General features: G+C 39.2%; 1 protein-coding gene across 1 annotated transcript in view; it reads right to left on the bottom strand.

The window, feature by feature from the left end:
- The window catches only part of Cpne8 (copine 8), a 161,186-nt gene that overhangs the window by 89,262 nt on the left and 49,970 nt on the right, over window positions 1–21,954 (bottom strand). The window contains exons 5-6 of the mRNA XM_070038777.1: window positions 21,845–21,884; window positions 13,317–13,393 (exon numbers count right to left, since the gene is read on the bottom strand). Of these exons, the coding sequence (XP_069894878.1) occupies window positions 13,317–13,393; window positions 21,845–21,884 (117 nt within the window). The remainder of the gene's footprint in view (window positions 1–13,316; window positions 13,394–21,844; window positions 21,885–21,954) is intronic.

Raw genomic sequence — 21,954 nt, 5'->3', positions numbered from 1 at the left:
CCTCCTTAAACAAAAATATCATTGATTGGCCATTGATTGATTGAAAACACAGACATTGAAGGAAAAAGAAACTTAATTTTTGTGTATTTTCCTTAGTGATTCAATTCCAAGAGGAAATTGTGTTATTTCCCACAGTAAAAACTAAAATGTCCATGCAAATTGTTTTTCCAGAATTAAAGATTCACTCATTGATCTTGCTATGGAATACCTTTTATCTCTAAATTAACAAAAATATCATTTCTATAATTTTTAGTACATTTATTATTATAAGAGGAAAACTATTATGTTCACATTAAAGTGTATCATCTGCTGGATAACTGAAATTGCAACTTGTTTAAAACTTGAAGCACTGTACTCATTAACAAATCCATCTGGCACCCTGTCACTTTCAATGTTATAATTAAATTAAATGTGATCTCATGGTATAGCGGGAATATAAATGTTGACACTAGACAGAAAGCAGCCTGATTATTATCATGATTCAGAATTGTGAGGAGTTTAATCAATGATTAAATTCAATTTATAGTCACAGCATCAAAAATTGCTCATAACCTATGAAGACAGATATTCTTTAAATAGACCAACACAATCCTAGCTCTTCTTTTTTATGCTTTTGAATATTTCTTGAGAATTTATTGTGAATACTTAACACATACAGGTCTTATATTCTTAGCTTCTTTTTAAAAATACGTTGTTGTCCTTCAGTAGTTGTACAAATAAGTTGTCATTCAACAAAGCAGTTTATGAGCCGGGCGCTGGTGGCTCACGCCTGTAATCCTAGCTACTCAGGAGGCTGAGATCTGAGGATCGCGGTTCAAAGCCAGCCCGGGCAGGAAAAACCATGAGACTCCTATCTCCAATAAACCACTAGAAAACCGGAAGTGGCGCTATAGCTCAAGTGGTAGAGCGCTAGCCTTGAGCTGAAGGGCTGAGGGACAGCGCCCAGGCCCAGAGTTCAAGCCCCCACGACCGACAAAAAAAAAAAAAAAAAAAAAAAAAAAGCAGTTTATGAATACAGTGTAGCTTGTTCATTGTCACCCCTTTCTAGCTTTTAAACATCATGTATGTCGAAAATGTTTTATAAGCTAGATATATTTATCTCTCTTATCACCTATTTACCTATCAATCTATCTACCTATCAAATTGTCTATCTATTAATATGTAATCTATCTATAGATCTATCATCTGTCATCTATAACTACCATCTATCAACTGTTTATATGTCTACTTATCTGTCTTTTATCTTTTATCTATCCATCTAATATCATCTAGCCAACAATCATCTATCTAGCTATGTCTAGTCTATTTGTCTGTCTATCTATCCACCTACCATCTATCTACCTACCTACCATCTATCTATCTACAGAAATACTAAAATACTAGGTTGAGATTACTGAAACTGTTCTTTGCAGTTGTAGTAAATTGCATTTGTAGCACATATTTATCAGCTTAAAATCATATTCTACCTGAGATGTAAATGTGAAGTTGTAATGTGCAGAAGAGACATTTAAAATTCGTGTGTGTATGTGTGTGTGTATGTGCACGCGTGCGTACCAGCATTGGGGCTTGAACCGGACTTGTGCCCTTACTTAGCTTTTTTGCTCCAGGCTGGCAATCCACCACTTGAGCCATACCTTCACTTCGGACATTTTTTGCTGGTTAATTGGCACTGAGTCTCTTGTATTTACCTTTGAACCACAAACTTCAGATATCATTCTGCTGAATAGCTAGGCTACAGGCATGAGCCACCATCATCCACCTGGCTAACATTTAAAATTCTTAAGAAGGAACTGGGGCTGTAGTTCAGTGGTCAGGTGCTCATTTAGCACAAACACAGCACTGGGTTTGATCTCCAGAAAATATTTAACTGAACAACAGTGAAATACTTAACAACAACAAAAGAAATAGAATATATTCATGTGCCTATTGTTCTGAAATATTTAATGGAATAAACATTTATTTAATTCTTATAACTTATAAAGCACCAGTCCCTACCATCCAGAGCATGTCACCACTTCCTTTAAGTATTTCCACAATTGTTACATCAAGTAAAGAGTCCCAGTGTGTTAGTCAGTGTCTGGAATGAAGTGTGGAATTTGTTCATGTGCTCAGTGTCCAAATGCTAAGGATCCACATATCCTGTCCCAGTAGTCATGGCTCCTGCCTGTAATCCTAGCTACTCAGGAGACTGACATCAAAGTCAGCCTGGGCAGAAAAGTTAATGAGCTTTATACTTCCAATGAACTAGTAAGAGCACAGAAGTGGAGCACTGGCTCAAGTATTAGAACACAAGCTTTGTCTGCAAAAACTAAAAGGCAGTGCCCAGGTCTGAGTTCAGGTCCCAGTGTAGGCAGAAAGAGAGAGAGGAGAAAGAGAGAGAGAGACAGACAGACAGAGACAGACAGACAGACAGAGACAGAAGGAAGGAAGGAAGGAAGGAAGGAAGGAAGGAAGGAAGGAAGGAAGGAAGGAAGGAAGGAAGGAAGGAAAGAAGGAAGGAAGGAAGAGAGGGAGGGAGAGAGGGAGGGAGAGAGGGAGGGAAGGAGAGAAGGAGGGAGGGAGAGAAGGAGGGAGGGAGGGAGGGAAAAAATGGATCCAAAAGAACTTCTGTTGATTCCTTTACTATTTGTTTTAAGTTTTATTTTTGTTTTCTCTTAATTGGACTTGCTTAAGAAAGATAATGGAGGAAGTGGAGATTTGACTCCAGTGATTGGAATGCCAGCCTTGAATGAAAAGGTTAAGCAACAGCTCAGAGCCTTAAATTCAAGTCCTAGTACCAGCTAAGAAACATAAATAGCCAGGAGTCAGTAGCTTAGGCCTGTAATCTTAGCTACTCAGGGGACTGAGATCTCAGGATCTCAGTTTGAAGCCTTTCGGAGTAGGAAAGTCCATGAGACTCTTTTCTGCAATTACCCACCAAAGAGCATTAGCCTTGAATTAAAAAAAAAGCTCAAGGACAACACCCAGCTCCCAAGTTCAAGCACCACGACCTTAATGAAATAATAATAATAATTAGTTAATGAATGAAAATAGTAGATTTGAAGTGGAGATGTGACTCAAGAGGCAGAGCACCAGCTTTGAGTGACAAAGTAAACTAGATCATTAGGTCCTAAGTTTAAGCCCCATTACCAACATAAAAAAAAATTATTAAAGAAAGAAAACGGAGAATTTATACACATAAGCAAGACAATCTAGAATGACAAGAAGGGGAGATGGATGGTTCACAATAATCCTGGGCTAAGCTAACAACCCACTGTCATCCAGAAATGGCATATTTCACTTAAAAACAACTCAATACATCTCCCGCAAATAAATGACTAAAAGCATTCATTGGAACAGAGTTGTTATTTGGAAATGTCAGTTGGCTAAGCAGGCCTTCGTGTTTGCAGTTCTTCATCTAAATTGACTCCATCTGAGAATGTGTTGAGATCCAAGATCTGTTTCCATGATTTTGCAGAGGGCCCAATCCATAATGCTATCACAGCAGGCAGTGGGTTACATAAATTATTGAGATTTCTCATTTACTAGAATTTCTCACTGCACTGTGAGTCTACCTTTACCTAAAATATCATAAGCTAAGTTTTCACATAGCAATGTGTGAATGTGTGTTTTGTGCCAGTCCTGGGACTTGAACTCAAGACCTGAGTGCTCTCCCTTAGCTTTTTCGCCCAAGCGTAGCACTCTACCCCTAGAGCCACAGCTCCATTTCCAGCTTTCTTGTTGGTTAAGGGCCTCATGAACTTTCCTGTCCGATCTAGCTTTGAACTGCAATCCTCAGATCTCAACCTCCTCAGTAGCGAGGATTACAGGTGGGAGCCACCAGTGCCTGGCCATATAAGCTATCAAAATAGATAATAAATAAAAATATGTTTCTAACATTCCTTCCCTGAATTTAAATCCTATACTCGTCAAATTCTGTCCTTCCTGAGAGGAGACAAAGAAGCAGTGGAGAGGACATTTATTTCCCTGGAAGTCTTTCTCCCTTTCCAATTTTCCAGGGATGACGATGTGAGCTAATCAGGTAGGAACTATGACCAAAAACCAGAAGATGTGTACCACTAAAGATGGAGGCCACGATTTTGTGCGCCAGGTTAAGGAAATGAAGAGAAAGGATGGAAGATCTCATGAAGCTTGGATGTCACCACACTGTGAATTTCAAACATTAGTTTTCCCAGTAAGGAGAAAAACACTGTTGGGATATTTCCAAAACTAGATATGGATTTACTTATTTATTTATTTTGTCGGTTGTGGGGCCTGAACTCTGGGCCTGGGCACTGTCCCTCAGCTCTTCAGCTCAAGGCTAGTGCTCTACCACTTGAGCCACAGCGCCACTTCTGGCTTTTTCTGCTTATGTGGTGCTGAGGAATCGAACCCAGGGCCTCATGCATGCAAGGCAAGCACTCTACCACTGAGCCCCTAGATTTATTTTTACATTCCCATCCTCTTCCTATAGTCAAACCATAGTGGCTCTTTGTTGGTAAACAAAGAGTGCTTGAGGAAGAGAAGTATAAGTCATAGCAATAGAAATGACCTGGCCTGGGGCTGGGAACATGGCTCAGTGGTAGAGTGCTTGCCTAGCATGCATGAAGCCCTGGGTTCCATTCCTCAGTACCATATAAGCAGAAAAAAGCCAGTTATGGCACTGTAGCTCCAAGAGGTGGAGTGCTAGCCTTGAGCAAAAAGAAGCTCAGGGACAGTGCCCAGGCCCTGAGTTCAAGCCCCAGGACTGACAAAAAAAAAAAAAAAGAAAAGAAAAGAAAAGAAAAAAAAGAGAAAAGAATTCACCTGGCTAGGAAGCAGTGCTCAGAATCCAGACATATTCTTGATTTTTGAAAACTGCTCAGAATCCAGACATATTCTTCATTTTCAGTAACTATCTCTCATCTATCTATCCATCTATCTATCTATCTCCATCCATCTGATATGTCATCTATCACCTATTATCTATCATCTTTTTCTATCATCCATTATCTATCATCTATTTTTCTATTACCTATTGTCTATCATGTATTTATACCATCTATCATGTATTTATCTATCATCTATTACCTATCATCTATCAATCTATTATCTATCATCTACCTGTCATCATTTATCTATCATGTCACCTGTTTTTCTATCATTTATCTATCATCTATCTACCTCTCTATCATTTATCAACCATCTACTATCTATCTATTCATCTATCTATCTATCTACCTATCCATCCATCATCTGTCTATCTATTTAATTTTGAACCAAGTCTCACTATGTAGATCAGGTTGGCCTCAAACTTGTCTCATTCCTCCTTGCTCTGCCTTTCATATGCTGGTATATACTACCTTCCTGGTTAGTAAACAATTTTATATGACCAAATTTAAAATTTTGGATTTCTCTGAAGTCTCTAATGGATATATTCACTTGCTGAAGGTAGAATACTGGAGTGTTTAAAGACAAAGTTTCAGAAATCAAAGAATGTGTTTCTGTGTCCTTCTTTCTCCAGAATCCCTGTCTCAGTTACTTTCTATCATCAACAGGGATTGCAAGGATTCCTACCTGGCTCACAATGGTGCTAGGATGGATAAAGAAATGCATGTTTGGTGAGGCACTGGGGTCTCAGACCTGTAATTCTAACTACTCAGGAGGCTGAGATCTGAGGATCTCAGTTTGGAACCATCCTGGGCAGAAAAGTCCATGAGACTCTTGTCTCCAATTAACCAGCAAAGAGTTGGAAGCGGAGCTGTGGTTCAAGTGGTAGAGTGCTTGCCTGGAGGAAAAAAAGCTCAGGAAGAGTGCCTAGGCACTAAATTCAAACCCCATGACTGGCACAAAATTTTTTAAATAAATAATAGGTAAGTCTTGAGAAATTCATCTGCTGTTAAAATGAGGAGTTTTTATTCAATCCACAAAGGCAATTATTACTAATTTAGAACCCAAGCTCCATAGAGGACACTTGTTCATTTATTTCCTTACCTCTGGTTATTTACATCAGGTTTTCAAACCTAGTGAGGTAAAGAAAATGCAAGTAAAAACACCTTGCACACCAGTTAGATGAACATGGTATAAAATGATCCAGTGAGGGCTCCAGCTTATTGACCAATTGTGGCAAACTCCAAAATCTTCCTCAACCCAGCTTATTAATCTATTCAAGTGAAATTAATCTTAAGAACTTGTGTGTGTATTAGAGCTTGATCTTGGTGCTTCACACTCTCCCTTAGCTTAGTCACTCAAGGCTGGTGCTCTATCACTTGAACCAAAGCTCCACATCTGGTGGCTTAATTGGAGAGAAGAATCTTGAGGATATGTTTGCCCCAGCTGGCTTGCAACCAGGATCCTCAGACCTCAGCCTCCTGAGTAGCTAGGATTATAGGCATGAGACACCAGCATCACCTGGCTTTTAGAACTTTTCTTTTTTATTTATTTTTTTAAGTTTAAATATCGATAGCTTATTTTCCAAGCTCCATGGTGCTTCATGGTCAAGTTCTGGGGGCAATTTGTGTTGCTAGTTTCTGTGCTGAGGAATTTCAATATCAATATCAAAGATTTGATCAACCACGTTGTTTTGTTTTACTTAAAAGATTAACCACATTCTTAACTATCTATCTATATATATATATATATATATATATATACTTTCTCATTTTTTGGAAATACGAACAAACTAAAAATTTTCCTAATCTTTAAATATTTTGAATCTGCCCATTTATCTTCTTCTTTCTAATCCAAACCACTGTCTTTTTGTTAAACTGGCATGGCTGTCATCCAAACAGGAAAATGCTGAGGCATGTGAGGTAGCTCAAGCCCACAATCCCAGCTACTCTTGGAGGTTGGCATTAGGAGGACTGCCATGCCATCTGAAGCCAGCATAAAGTTCACAAGATTGAATTTCGACAGAAAAAGCTAGGTATAGTGGTCCATGTGTTTCGTCCCAGTTATAAAACATTCCATAAATAGGAGGCTCAAAGCATAAATAAGAGGATTTGCCAGGCAAGGCTGGGAAAAATGTGAGAACCTATCCCAAAAACAAAAAACAAAAATAAAAGCCTGGCTTACAAGACAAGAGAGAAAAACATAAATTTTCCTATCACATTTATGAAAAATTCAAAATACTAAGAGTGGCTGATATAACCTAGTCTAAAGTAATACTCTAATTTTCAAAGAGCATTTGTAATTATACTTATTTCAGTGATAACTCATTTAATAAATAATAAGTGGGATGTTTATTGAAGTCAGAAAAGACTCCAAATTTTCACAAGTCCTACTTAGTCTCTAATAAGTTTCTAGCTCTTAATTGGTTCTAAATAAATATTTGTTAAATAAATTATTATAATCTTAAAATTCTCCAACAAAAAACCATCTCTAAGACCTACACAAAACTCAGATTGAGTAAGAAGTAAATAAACTCAGTCAGTAAAGGATTTGCTTGGTATCCTAATCATTGACGTAAAATGAGTTTTTTGTTTTCTCTTTCTTCTTTCCTTTCTTTTCATTCTCTTATTTGTAGTACTGGAATTTGATCTCAGGGCTTCATGCTCATAGCTGGAGCTCTACCAGTTGAACCATGCCTACAGCCCCACTTTTTGATGAGTATGTGGACATGGAGTTTCTCAGACTTTTCTACCTGAGCAGGTATTGAATTGCAATCCTCTATCACATAGCACCTTGAGGATGGCAGGAGGAAGCCATTGGCCCAGCTTGTTTTTTGTTTGTTCATAGAAATGATAGACTAATCAATCTGGGAACTGTTTAATGATACAGCTAAGTTATTTTGAGAAAAATGCATTCATTCACCCTCATCTCCCTAGTAACAGACCTCATCCTTTATAAGCCTTCCCATCCCAAAAGTTCTCCATTTGTATGAAGTTGTAGGATTTCTGAGAGAAACATGAAATTTGCAGGTACGAACAATCAGCTAGTTTAGAATCAACAATTACATTTCTGAAGATTTTCTAGGGCATAAAGTTAGACAAAAAAAAAAAAAAGATGACTATAACCTGAGCTCCAGTGGCTCACAAGTGTAATGCTAGATGACCAGGAGGCTGAAAGCTAGAAGATCATGGTTTGAAGCCAAAAGGCCAGGCTGGAGGCATGGCTCAAGTCATCGAGCACCACTCAAGCAAGCAAGCAAGCAAGCTGAGTGAGCTGGGTCCTAAGTTCACACCTCAGTATCAGGAGGAAGAAGAGGAAGGAAGAGGAAGAAGAAGAGGAGGAGAAGGAAGAGGAGGAGAAGGAGAAGGAAAAGGAGGAGGAAAAAGAAGAAGGTGGAGGAAAAAGAAGAAGTTAGAGGAAAAAGAAGAAGGTGGAGGAGGAGGAATAAACTATCATTATATGTAAAGTTCATAAACTTATGCAAGATAAATAAGGAAATACATTAAAATTCTCCATCTCTTGACTTTTAAGGATTATGCAATTTTTCAGATAGGCTCTCCCAGAGGCAGATTGTCTCTAGATTGATTAAGCACCCAACATCTCTCTGAAATGCAATCAGTGGTTTAATTTTTCATGAGATGAATCATAGGAATATTGTTAATATGTACATACATCTGTGGGATCCTTGCAAATGATACAATATAAATAATGATTAAGTGATTGACTTTGAGGTTATTTTTGCAATTACAGAAAAACACTCCAGAAATTCTGGGCATTACCAACAAAGTAATAATGCCATCTTATAAAACACAAATTAAGGAAAGATAATCAAACCCAATTTCCCCAATTCAGTTGTTTAGCCTCATACTAAGAATAGAAATAAGCAATTTATTTTTGTTTTTGTGTTAGTCCTGGGTCTTAAACTCAATACCCAGCAACCGTCCCTAAGTGCTCAAGGCTAACACTCAACCACTTGAACTACAGCTCTGGTTCCAGTTTTGGGTTGTTTTTGTTTTTGCTTTGGTAGTTAATTGGAGATTAAGAGTCTCAGAGACTTTTCTGTCCAAGCTAGCTTTGAACTGAGATCCTCAGATCTCAGCCTCCTAAGTAGCTAGGATTACAGGTGTCAGCCACCTGTGCCCAGCTGAAAAAAATTAATATTCACATTTGCATAACACTTAGTTTATATAAATTATATAATAAAATTTGATTTACCATTTTCCTTTCCCTTAGTTTACAAAATTCGTAGCTTAAAAAGAAAAAGAGGATAGAAGGAAAGGAAGGAAAGGGAAAGATGCTAGGGAGGGAGGCAGAAAGGGAAAGAGGGAGACAAGGAAAGGAAGGGAAGAAGGAAGAGGAAGGAGAAGGGAAAGAGAAGGAGAGGCAGAGAGAGGAAGGAAGGGAAGAAGGGATGGAAGGAGTAAGGGGAAGGAGAAAAGAGGAAGGGAGGATATAGGGAGGGAAAGAGGGAAAAGGAAAAGGGAAGCAAGGAAAGGGAAGAAGGGAAAAGATTATTAGGTAACTTGATTTAAGAGGTCTTTTCCTAAAATTATCGTAGCTATTGTAAAGAAAAATAGTAGACATTATTTAAGTATTTTATTAAGCTCCAGTGTTCTCCATGACGAATATATTATAGAAAATATTGTTATTTCTCACAACTCTCTGAAACGTGTATTTTCATCAAGGCACTTCAAGGGACAAAAGTCAAGCCAAGGAACTGAAAATAAATTTGCTCAAATGGCCAACCCAACAAATTGTGACATCCAGGTCTGCTACAACAATACAGATATCGGATCCCATACTGGGTTAGTAAAAGCATCTTCCATTGTAGCCCAATATTCTACCCACAAAAGTAAACTACAGCATATAAAAATTCCAATTGAAACGAGGCACTGGTGAGTTCTTGCTACTCAAGAGGCTGAGATCTGAGGAACTCAGTTCAAAGTCAGCCAGACAGATAAATAAGAGAGACTCTTAACTCTAATTAACCTGCCAAAAGCTGAAGTGGAGGTGTGGCTCAAGTGGTAGAGTGCCAGTCTTGAGCAGAAAAAAGGTAATCTACTTCGCAGGGAAGTTAATAATTAAATAAAGAGGACAACAAGGAGCAAAATGTTGCATAATAAGGACATGCCATAAGCCTGATGCCATTGTCTCATGCCTATAATCCTAGCTACTCAGCAGGCTGAGATCTGAGAGCTCCTGTTGAAGCCAGACAGACAGAAAAGTCTGTGAGACGCACAACTCCAATTAACCAAAGAACCAAAAGTGAAGCTGTCACCAACCTTGACTGAAAAAGCCAAGGGTTCAAGCCTCAGTCCTAGTTAAAAAAAAAAAAGATAAAGGTATGACATTTTAAAATTATTATTATGTTTCTCATCTACAAAACTTAAGCATCTCCCTAGCTCTCTTCCTCCTCCTCTCCCTCTCTCACTTGCATTGTATCTGCCTATGTTTTCACAGTTTTCAGGATGAGACCTCATTGAGTTAGGACTTTGAAACAACAGCTTAAGGTTCAGGCCTCAAGCCCCTGAGAGCCCCATTTCTCTTCTACTCTTCCACTCTCTCTTCATACTCTCTTCCCACATGTCTCTAGCTGAACATCCAGTGACTGACCCCATCGCTCTGTCACCACCGGAGCTCAGCTGTCCAGCAGACAGCTCTAATGGTCCAATGCCTGCTGCTGTCTCTGAGTCCCTGCCCCTGTGTTCTGCACTGATGGAATGTGGTCCCTGCCTTTATCCCCACAGCCCCATGGGCCCATCCTTGCCCTCCTAGGTAGCCCCTGGCCTTTTCCCTCCTCCATTCCCTTTAGCCAAAAACAGTTGTGAACTAGTCATTCCTGAAGCTCCTGCTCCTCCCCAGTATAATAATTTACTTCGTGATTCTACATCTTTGGATCTGTGCCCCAATCTGGAGCTACACATGCCTAGCTCAGAGCACCCAGCACACACAGGCCTAGGACTGGAAGAACATAAGAAATGACTTCCCTCTCAGAGAACAGGAGGGTAATCTTCCCTTAAACAGTATTTGAGAAGGCTTCGCTGAATCCACTCACAAAATCCCTGAAGATACATGAAGACTCTGACAGCAGCATAGAGAAAATTGGATACAATCTCCCAGCAAGAGAAAACACACTGTTGAGTGGGAGCCAAGCTAAATAATACAGGGAGGAACTAAAGGGAGGTGCGATGAGTCACGGAAAGGCACAGACAAATTATGTAGCATACCATTCAATTTTACTAGGGTACAGGGGAGGAAAATCCCCCAATGTGGAGGATGGAATTAAAATGTGATAAATGTGTTTGCTCCAAACTTAACTCCAACAGAATGGAACTGGTGGGAGTGGTAGATATTTCTGAGCTGCTAATTAAACACTGAACGAAAATGTATTGACGCTCACTTTGAAATCATTTCACTGACATAATTACCAAATATGGAAAGGCAATACTCTTCATTTTTAAAAGACAAATTAGAAAAATTTCCTTTAAAAAGAAAAACGTCAACAATAATTGAAGCACAAAAGTAGGAAGGCTTAAGTTTCAATTCAAGTTCTGATTCTTTAATAAGAAACTGTATACCAACTCTAGCTAAGTCGCCAGAGGCTTGATTAATAATAAATAATTTTGGGCCAAGAGCTGGTAGCCTGTACTTGTAGCTACTCAGGAGGCTGAGATTTGTGGATCATGGTTCGAAGCCAGCCTGGGCAAGAATGTCTGTGAGATTTTTATCTCCAATTCAGTACTGAAAAGCCCGAAGTGGAGCTGTGCCTCAAGTCATAGAGACTTAGCCTTAAGAAAAAAGAAAAAGAAAAAACCCAGGCTCAGGCCCTGAGTTAAAGCCCCAGGACATACACCAAAAATAATTAAATAATAATACTAATAAGTAATATTGAATTCTAGTTTGTCTCCAAATATTTTGTCATGGATTTAAAAAGATTGTCTTTACAGAAACGTGATCACAAACAGTTGCAATTAGGAAGCAGGAAAGAAATTGTTCTGAATAAATTATCAGGAAATAAGTTCAAGGAGGCCATTTAAAGGAAGAACACGGGAATATTTTGAATAATTTAGAGTATAAATGGGAAGCTAATTGGAAAATAAATCTCTAATGGAAAACAAATTAGTAAATAAGAGCTAAATTTCTTGGCTAATGGTATGGAAGAAAACTAGCATTTGTGACACAGGAAGTTTTTTAAAATTTAAGATGAGTCCACTTCCTTAACTGAATGTAGGGGAAGGAGGAATCTGTGTGATCATGCATAAAAAAGTCAGGAAGATGATGAACTCACTGCTTTTTCATACAAGACTGGTTTTCTACTACTTGAGCCATGTCTCAATTCCCACTGTTTGCTGATTAATTGGAAACAAAAGTCTCAAGGATTTTCCTGCCTGGGCTGGTTATGAACCTGGATCCTCAGATCTCAGCCTCCTAAGTAGGCAGGATTACAGGCACATACACATTGTTGCAAAATCTCACAATAGCTTGATTGAATTCAATTTGCCCTTTAGATGTATTTGCCATGTGCATCATATAAATGTGTTTCCAGGAGTTGGGTAATTATCTTACTCCATCATCAGGAAGAACTAAGAAAAAAGCTCAACATCATCCTATCTTTTTGAATCATGTAAAACAATCCTGACTCAGACCCAGAAAATCTTCTCAGCATTTGCCTATTCTTCTGATCATTGTCCAAAGTCTCTCACCTTTTAGTATAAATTAGCATTTGTAAGTCTTGTTTAGTGGGACTTTGGATCTAGCTGCACAGGAAGAAAAACCTACCCTATGTCCTAATTACCCTACAACACAATAAGTGAGAATTTTTTTAATCTGCTTCAAAAATAATATAGATAGGAATTTCCTCTGGGGGGAAATTTGTAATTTAACAGCTTTCTGAAAATCAAATTAGAAAGCTAACTTTCTAAAACTAAACTGGTGGCTCACACTTGAATCCTAGCTACTCAGAAGGTTGAGAGCCAACGATCTCAATTTGAGCCAGTATGGTGGGAAAAGTCCATGAGATTTTTATCTCCAACAAACTGCTCCGAAAAGGCCAGTAGTGGAGTTGTGGCTCAAGTGGTAAAGCACCAGGAACCTTGAGCAAAAGAAAAAGTAGTAAAGGGCAGCTCCCAGGTTCTAAATTCCACTCAGTACTAGCATGCGTGCATGCATACATACACACATACACATACACACACACATATTGAATCTAGTCAATCAAAAAGAAACACAATCAAAAAGAAAATAACACATTTGCTTGTTTAAATTGGATCAGTCTGAACAGCTGAAATATGCATTATCCTTTATAAATATGTCAAAAATGAATTATTGAAAAGAAAAAAAAATCTCAAACAAGATTTCAAAACCCACAATCGGTCTGCAAACCAAATCTTTACAAATTCCAAACTACCAAAATAGAAACTGAACACTTGACATTTCATTGTCTGAATTTTAAAAAAATCAATACTTACACTATTGGCTTCTCCAAGCGGCTTCCTTGGGACCCAACAATCTCCCCCAGTGTGCAAAACACTTGTCCCAGGAAGTCCTAAAATACACAAGAGAATACAATTGCATAAATTCCCAAAAGAACTTTTGGGTTTTGTTGGGGGGGGAGCTTTTTTTTTTTGTCAGTCAGGGGCTTGAACTCAGGGCCTGAGCACTGTCCCTGAGCTCTTTTGCTCAAGGCAAGCACTCTATCACTTTGAACCACAGCTCCACTTCTAGTTTTCTGGGGTTCAATGGAGATAAGAGTCTCACACACTTTACTGCCCCACCTAGCTTTGAATCACAATTTTCAGATCTCAGCCTCTAGTATGGCGAAGATTACAAGCATGATCTACGCTACCTGGTTCCAAACAATCTTGACAGTAAAAACTTTGCCCATCCTATTTGCATTGTTTTCCTGGTTGAAATATTGAATTTCTAAGGTTTAATAATAGAAGTAAATCCAATATGCACTGATTTACCATGTGAATATCCTTTGTCTGGCACTTTAAGCTCATTTATTTACTGTCAGTACTAGAGCTTGGAGTCAGGGCCTTGGCATTGTTGCTTAAGTTTTTATTAGCACTCTATACTTGAGCTACTCCACTTCTGACTTTGTTGGTGGTTAATTAGAGATAAAAGTCTCAGACTTTCTTGCCTGGGCTGGCTTCAAGCTGCGATCCTCAGATCTCATCCTCCTGAGTACCTAGGATTACAGGCAAGAGACACTGGTGTCCAGCCCTGATTTTGAAATGTGCTGTAACATATTCCATAAGAATGAGAATGATCCAGATAAATGCTAAATGAGTTCATATCCCGAATGAACCACACAGTCCTATCCCCATGCCACAGAACCTGGATCCACAAAGTGGCCACAGTAATGCCTGCTTCTTAACTTGTTGGAAAGATTAAAGCTAAAAGATGCTTATAACATATGAAAATACAGAGAGCAGATGCTTAGAGTTTAAATACATAATAATAAATGTCTCCAATATCCTCCTCCTCCTCAAGATTAAAATAAAAAGTATTAATAACCAGGCACCTGTGGCTCGTATCTGTAATCCTAACTACCCAGGAGGCTGAGATCTGAGGTTGAAGTTCAAAGTTAGCCTGGGTAGGAAAATTCATGATAATGGTATCTCCAAGTAATGTCCACCAAAAAGCCAGAAGTGGAGCTATGGCTCAGGTGGCAGAGTGCTAGACTTGAGCAAAAAAGCTCAGGGACAATGCCTGAGTTCAAGCCCCAGTTCTCTCTCTCTCTCTCTCTCTCTCTCTCTCTCTCTCTCTCTCTCTCTCTCTCTCTCTCTCTCTCTCTCTCTCTCTCTCTCTCTCTCTCTCACACACACACACACACACACACACACACAATTCCAGTGTAGATAATTTTTAAACAACTTTCCTGCTTCATAAATGAACATCTGAAAATTTGATTTCCATAATTAATAGATAACTTAGATTGGAGGACATTTAATACTTTTTATTAATAGTTCAGGTTTAATATGCCATGGTAAGTGGGTGCAATCAACTGCTCAGGACTGAAACATTCTATTTCTTTGTAAGATAGAAACATAACTTGCTTTTTTTCATACACTGGTTCTACCTATTTTTGTAGTCATTTGACTAATTTTTAGCATTTTCAGGCCAAGGTAATCAAAACAAGAGAAAATAAAGTAATAAAATGTACTGCCTTGCAATATTTTAACCACTGTTGTAAAAAAAAAACTGGTGAGGAAATGAAAACTCATATTACCTGTGAACATTTTATAACTTGCATTATAAAGTGCTAATGCTATTATATACTCCTATTTCCTTGCTGATGCTCCCTGCTGATGGCTCAGGCTTCCTCTATATTTATTTAATTCCTATAAATCATGTCAACTATAAGGATGGAGGTGGGGGTTTAGTTAACTTATGCACTACATGCTCCAGGACAAGTTGTGGTTTGTTTGTTTTTTTTTGATTGGTCATGGGGCTTGAATTCAGGGCCTGAGTGCCGACCCTGAGCTTTTTTTGCAAAAGGCTAGTGCTCTACCACTTGAGCCACAGTGCCACTTCCAGTTTTTGAGTGGTTAGTTGGAGGTAAGTGTTTCACGTGGACTTTTATGACCAGGTTGGCTTTGAACCATGATCTTTAGACCTCAGCCTCCTGAGTGGCTAGATTAAAGGTGTGAGCCACCAGCGCCCAGCAAGGACACATACTTTTGATAATCAAACATGATACTTCTTTTATTCTTTGTGTGTTGATAACGGAGCTTCAGTTCAAGGCTTTGTGTTCTCATTGGCTTTTTCACTCAAAGCTGTCACTCTCACGCTTGAGCTAAGCCTCCACTTCTGGCTTTTTGCTGGTTCATTAGACAACAGAATCTCTCAGATTTATCTGCCCAGGCTGGCTTCGAATCTTGACCCTCAGATCTTGGCCTCTAGGATTACAGGCATGAGCCAGGGGCACTCAGCGACACATGGAACTACTTATTTTTTTAATGATTTTAACCACATCTCTAACAAATACACCATCCCTAAGACAAGAATGTATCCAGATGCTCCCAGAAAAGTAAGAAGACCAAGGGGTTAGTGCTGAGGAAGCCAGGCAAAGGGTACCGGAGGGGAGGCGAGGCCACCATGGCAAGCAGAGACTGATTTCCATCTTCCATGGAGGAACACCACTGGGGGGGATTGAATTAGAAGTAACATGTCTTGACCAGCTTTTAAGATGACAGCCTTTATTCTTTTTATGGTTTTGATTTTGTGCTTGAACTCAGGGCCTGGGCACTGTCCCGTAGCTTTTTCACTCAAGACTGACACTCTTACCACTTGAACCACAGCTCCACTTCCAGCTTTTTGCTGGTTAATTGGAAATAGGAGTCTCATAGACTTTACTGCCCCGGCTGGCTTTGAACCGTGAACCCCAAACCTCAGCCTCTTGAGTAGCTAGGATGAGAGGTGTGAGCCACCAATGGTCTGCTTACATGACTATCTTAACTACGCTTCTTCCATCAAATTTCTAAATGTGACAGTCTCATTATTTTACCCTTTTGCCCCTTTTCTGGAGCCTAAAATTCCATGGCCCAACAGTTGGGTTTCCAAAGCTCTATCGTTACCTAATAACCGCTGCCTAAGTGGTGTCTCCATGTGGATACTCCAGAGAGCAGAGCGCGAGTCTGGCTTATCCCTGAGCCTCCCATTGCTCCCTCCATCCTCAGCTCCGCCTCAAATCTCTTCCCAATGGACTTGATTGTACAAACTGCATCTCCATTAGCTGAGCTGTTTTCACCAGTCACTGAGCATTTGTTTAATTTCTCTTCCATTCACACCTGACTGCAAGTCCATCAGATCAGAAAAAAATAAATTCCCATCCTGAGTGCTTTATCATGTCCACGGCTTTGAACCTGACTGATGGTCCCTTAGGGAAGTTTCCAGAGACTCTCCAACCACCTACCTTACCTAAGTAGCCACACTTTGTATCGTCTGTCGATACTGGGGTTTGAACTAGAGGCTTTGCACTTACAATCCAAAGTGAGGCAAGTAATCTACCACTGGAGTCAAGACTCCAGCAATGTGTGCTTTTTGACATTATTTTTCAGACGCATTACCCTTTGGGGCTTGTTCTGGCCCAGGATCTCAGGATCCACCTGCTTATACCTTCTTTCTAGTTGAGAAGGAAGTGCTTGTCACCACACCCAACACCTTGGTTAAGGTCTCACTAAGTTTTTCCCAGGCTAGATTCAAACTGTGATCCTCCCAATCTCTCTCTTCTGACTAGCTAGAATTACAGGCATAAGCTACCTCATCTGACACTGATACATGACCTACCCGCATAAATCAATTCATTTCACTTACCATGTAGAATTCATCAAGAAAAACCCAAAAGTTGTGTTGTGCTTTGTTTTGTTTTGAAGCCACGGACTACAAATCACTAGATCACCTGATTCATTTGCAGCCTTTCCAAACCATTTGATTTCACACTCTTAGTCATTCATAATAGGCTTTGTATCATAGCCATCTGGCAAATTCTTTCCTGCCGCTAGGACACACACTGCTGTTCCTTTAGCTTGCAATGCTAGTTCCCTAGGTTTGGGGTCATCCTCTTCTTCCTCAGAGAGTATGTCTTCAAAGTGAGAACTGGCAAGGAAGAGTCTCTGTGCTATGAGGCTTTCACATATTTGACCTGAAGTGGAGGATCCAATTAAGATGCCCACAGGAATTCAAAACATGACACCCCCTGATCTGGGAAGGGCAGGACCATGCTTGAGATATGAGGAAGGACGGGAGAGTTTAAAAAAAATACAAGGAGAAATCTGGGAAACATTATCAGTCTTCTGGCTCCAGGATCCCTTCTCTTCAGAGACATCTACTTCTTTTACTCTCAGCTAGCTTGGCTCTTGGCAATAAATTTTTCAATAAATCTGTTCCTCCTACACTGTCTTCTTACATTCTGTTCTTGTTTATTTGTTGTTGTTGTTGTGTCAGTCCTGCAGCTTGAATTCAGGGTCTGAGCACTGTTGCTAAGCAATTTTGTTCAAGGCTGGTACTCTAGCCCTTGAGCCACACCTCCACTTCTGGCCTTTGCCTGGCTCATTGAAGATGATAGTCTCATGGGCTTTCCTGCCCAGGCTGGCTTTGAACCTTGGTCCTCAGATCTCAGCTTCCTGAGTAGCTAGGATTAGAGGTGTGAGCCACCAGTGCCTGATTTGGTATTCTGTTCTTTGAACACCTCCTAAACATCTGCTCTGGCCTCATATAGGACAAGGTGGCTGCTGGGGCCCTGGTTGGGGTGTGGAGGAGAGGAGGGATAGAAGGGGAGTAGGAAGGGGGTGTGGGGGGGGGCTATACCCACTCTCCCTTACCAAGAGGTGAACAGGATGGGACTTTTTTCCTGGTGCCTTGCTAAAGTTCTTCCTCTGTCTTCTGTGTCCTTTCCTTCACTTCTTTGTTGGATTGAGACATTAAACCCATTTCCTAGATGGCCACACTAGCTTATGTTGGTTTTGCAGTTTTTATCTGTCTCTCTATAGTGTTATGAAGAAAACAAATTATCTTAATCACTCTTTGCAGTCATCTTCCTTGAACAAAATATTCTATCTGCACCTTAAAACATAAGCAACTATACAACAAACACCTTGTTTGTCTCCTTCCCTTCTGTGTTCTTCCAGAATTAAGACAATGCCTGGAATATTTTGCCTAACTGACTATTGCATATGCATATGTATATGTATGTGTTAAATTCAGTTTTGTTATAAGGAAGTGAATAGCTTTACATTCTGATGAAAGAATCTTGTCCTATTGATGAATCTAAGAGAAATCCCATTCCAACTCCAAATACACTTAATTTTCAGAAGATATTGTGAAGTATAACTAAAGAGTCTACATTTTATATGGTCAGAGGCACCTAGCTATTGAGCTATTGTGATCCTCTGCTAGGACTATAATAGATATAATTATTACAAGTGAGGGAAAACATGGAGTCTATTCCTTTGGGTCTGGAGTACTTCACTTTCCATTTTCTTACAAATAAGGCCATGTCATTCTTCCTGATGATGCTAACCAAAATGAACTCTAAGATATGGAAACAAGAGGGTTCTGGTTCTTTTTCTGTTTCTTTGTTTCTATTTTTGTTTTTCAAGGTACTGTATGACGTTATTTCTTTTTTCTTTCATTTTTTCCCCTTTGGTTTATCCCCTGTTGTCACTGTTTTTGATTTTTTTGATACCCTGTGTCTTGTATATACACATTTACCTGATTTGGGGAAGGGATGGGGAATAACACAATGGTGAGACAAAGGGCAAAGGGTGAACCAATGCAACAATGATACTCACAAGACACTATGTTGGAAATTAACTTTACAACTTGGAGGGATGGGGTGGAGTGGGAAAAAACAAAGGAAGGGGTAACAATGTTCAACAAGAAATGTACTCATTACCATCCTCATATAACTGTAACCCCTCTGCCATCTCCCTTATAAAAAAATAAAAAATTTTTTTCAAAGTCTGCATGTGGAAGTCTACAAGCATGACAATTAAAGAATATGCTAAAGACTATTTGCACATCACTAAAGGCTGGTGACTTGTAGTCAAAATAATCCACTGGGCCATGAACACGGCAGCAACAAAATTGTGAGTGGGCCAGGCACTGGTGGCTCACACCTGTAATCCTAGCTCCTCAAGAGGCTAGGATCTGAGATCCAGGCAGGAAAGTTATGATCATGACTCTTATCCTCAGTCAATCAGTAAAAAGCCAGAAGTGGAGGGGTGGCTCAAATTGCTAACTGCTAGCATTGAACAGAAAAGCTAAGGAATAGCACCCATGCTATCTATGAGTTGAAGGCCCAAACTGCACAAAAACAAAAATTGTGAGTGGATATCTTTGTATACCAATCAAGTTAATGACTACACTTTGGATTTCCTATGGGTATGAAAGTTTAACACACTGTGTATAGCTTTGTGTCATCCAATCTAGCACACTGAGCAGAATCCTAGACATACTAATAAGCCTATTATTAATCTTAGCATTAATTATTCAGCTGATGCAATTAAATTATGCAAATGAAGGTATGCTATGTAGTTTTGCTAATACCATTAAGAGGACAGGGTTCCACCGGCACATCAGAGAACGAACACAGAATTCAAAATGCTCTAAGGCTCACAGAGAAAACTATTTTAATAAAGATTCTTCCCCAGAGAATCCTAGCAGGGTTCATGACCCTATATTCTACCAGTCTTTTCCTGGAACATAACATTCCTCCACTGAAATTTATCTTACCCTTAGTAGAACTAATTAAAGTTATACTCATGTTTCCACTCTCGCCAAGTCCTCATTTATAATGTGAAATACCTAAAATACAGTTTTATAGCTTATCTCCATTTCTCCAACTGGTATCAAAAAAAATAAAGGATTTGAACTCAAGATGCCAATTTACCACACATCTAAGTCATCCTAAAAGGAAATTCCTTCAAAATTATTAGAAATTAAAATTTTTCAGAAAACCAGGCTCTGGTGGCTCACAGCCTATCCTCCTAGCTACTCAGGAGGCTGAGATCTGAGGATTGGGGTTCAAAGTCAGCCTAGGCAGGAAAATCTATGAGACTTCTATCTCTAATTAACCACTCAAAAGCCAGAAGTGGAGCTGTGATTTGAGTGGTAGACCACGAATCTTGAGCAAAATAGCTCAGAGATAGTACCCTGGCCCTGAGTTCAAGTCCTAGGACTGGCACAAAAAAAAAAATCTCAAAAAGATTTAATCATTGATATTGCCAAGACATTCTCTTGCTACTAAATCCTTTTTATTTATTCATTTGTAAAACATAACTAAGGGCCTACATTCCACATGCAAGCCTAGGTTCCTCATAGCTGTTCTAAAAAGTCATACTTGGCCTTTCACTTTGTGATATTGGCAGATGGACAACTCCACTCTAGAAGAATCCTCCACCAAGGGAGCCGACCTAGCCTGCTTCCACATTCCTCTCATCTCCAATTGCACTGTGAATTCCTTCTGAGTTCAATGACTATATTGCTCATGGCCTAAAATCTGTACTTACAGGCTTTCAAATTAGGAAAGGCTTTGGCTGTTGCTACATTCTAACTGAAATTCAAGGCACTCATCTCTAACAACTATTCTTTTTATTTTATTTTACTGTGCCAATAAATCCTGAGGCTTGAACTCAGGCCCTGGAGTGCTATCCCTGAGCTTTTTGCTCAAGGCTAGTGCTCTAACACTTGAGCCACAGCTCCTTTTTGGTGCTGAATTGGAGATAAGAGTCTCATAGACTTTCCTGCCCAGTTTGGTTTTGAACTGTGATCCTCAGATCTCATCTTCCTGGGTAGCTAAGATTATAGGCATTAGTCACCAGCACCCAGCTCTAACAATTCTGATCATAACTCAAAAGTACATCGCCTTTCTCTTCTGACATAATATTCCTAAGCTCAAGTACTTATTTACCAATTTTATTTCCAATTATATATTTATAAATATATATATAAATTACAACACAGTAATGTAGAGAAGATTAAGATGTTAGATAAATACATAAGTATACTTATAATACTAATATGTTAGAGGATAGATTAAAATGTTAAGGCAATATAAATCATGGGAAATATAAAAGGCTGTGAAACACAAGGGAAAGATGATGAAAATCTGAACTAACACAGTACAAACAACAACAGAAAGAAAATAAAAACAATTCTTAGCCAAGGGCTGGTGGCTCTCACCTTGTAATCCTAGCTATTCAGGAGGCTGAATTCCTAAGGATTGAGGCTTGAAGCCAGCCCAGGCAGAAAAGTCCTTGAGATTCTTATCTCCAATTAAGCACCAAAAAAGCCAAAAGTGGGGCTGTGGTTCAAGTAGTGCTAGCCTTGAACACAAAAACTCAGGGACAGTGCCCAGGCCCTGAATTCATGCTGTCCCCCCCCTTTCCCTACCACGACCAGCACAAAAAGAAAACAGGTAATAAATCAGCATACATATTAAGAATAAACTATGAAAATATCTTTCTATAATCATGAAATATGAACTTACATGTTTGGATAAGTTAGGACTCTTTGAATCAACGTCATATCTGAAAAAAATAAAACACAAAATTCAAATTATTTTCACAAATTAGAGCTAGAGAAAAGTAGCAATGTTTT

Source organism: Dipodomys merriami, unplaced genomic scaffold, assembly GCF_024711535.1.
Source record: "Dipodomys merriami isolate MVZ:Mamm:240054 unplaced genomic scaffold, mDipMer1.0.p SCAF_10, whole genome shotgun sequence".
NCBI classification, from domain to species: Eukaryota; Metazoa; Chordata; class Mammalia; order Rodentia; family Heteromyidae; genus Dipodomys; species Dipodomys merriami.
This window is presented reverse-complemented; position numbering and strand designations above follow the sequence as displayed.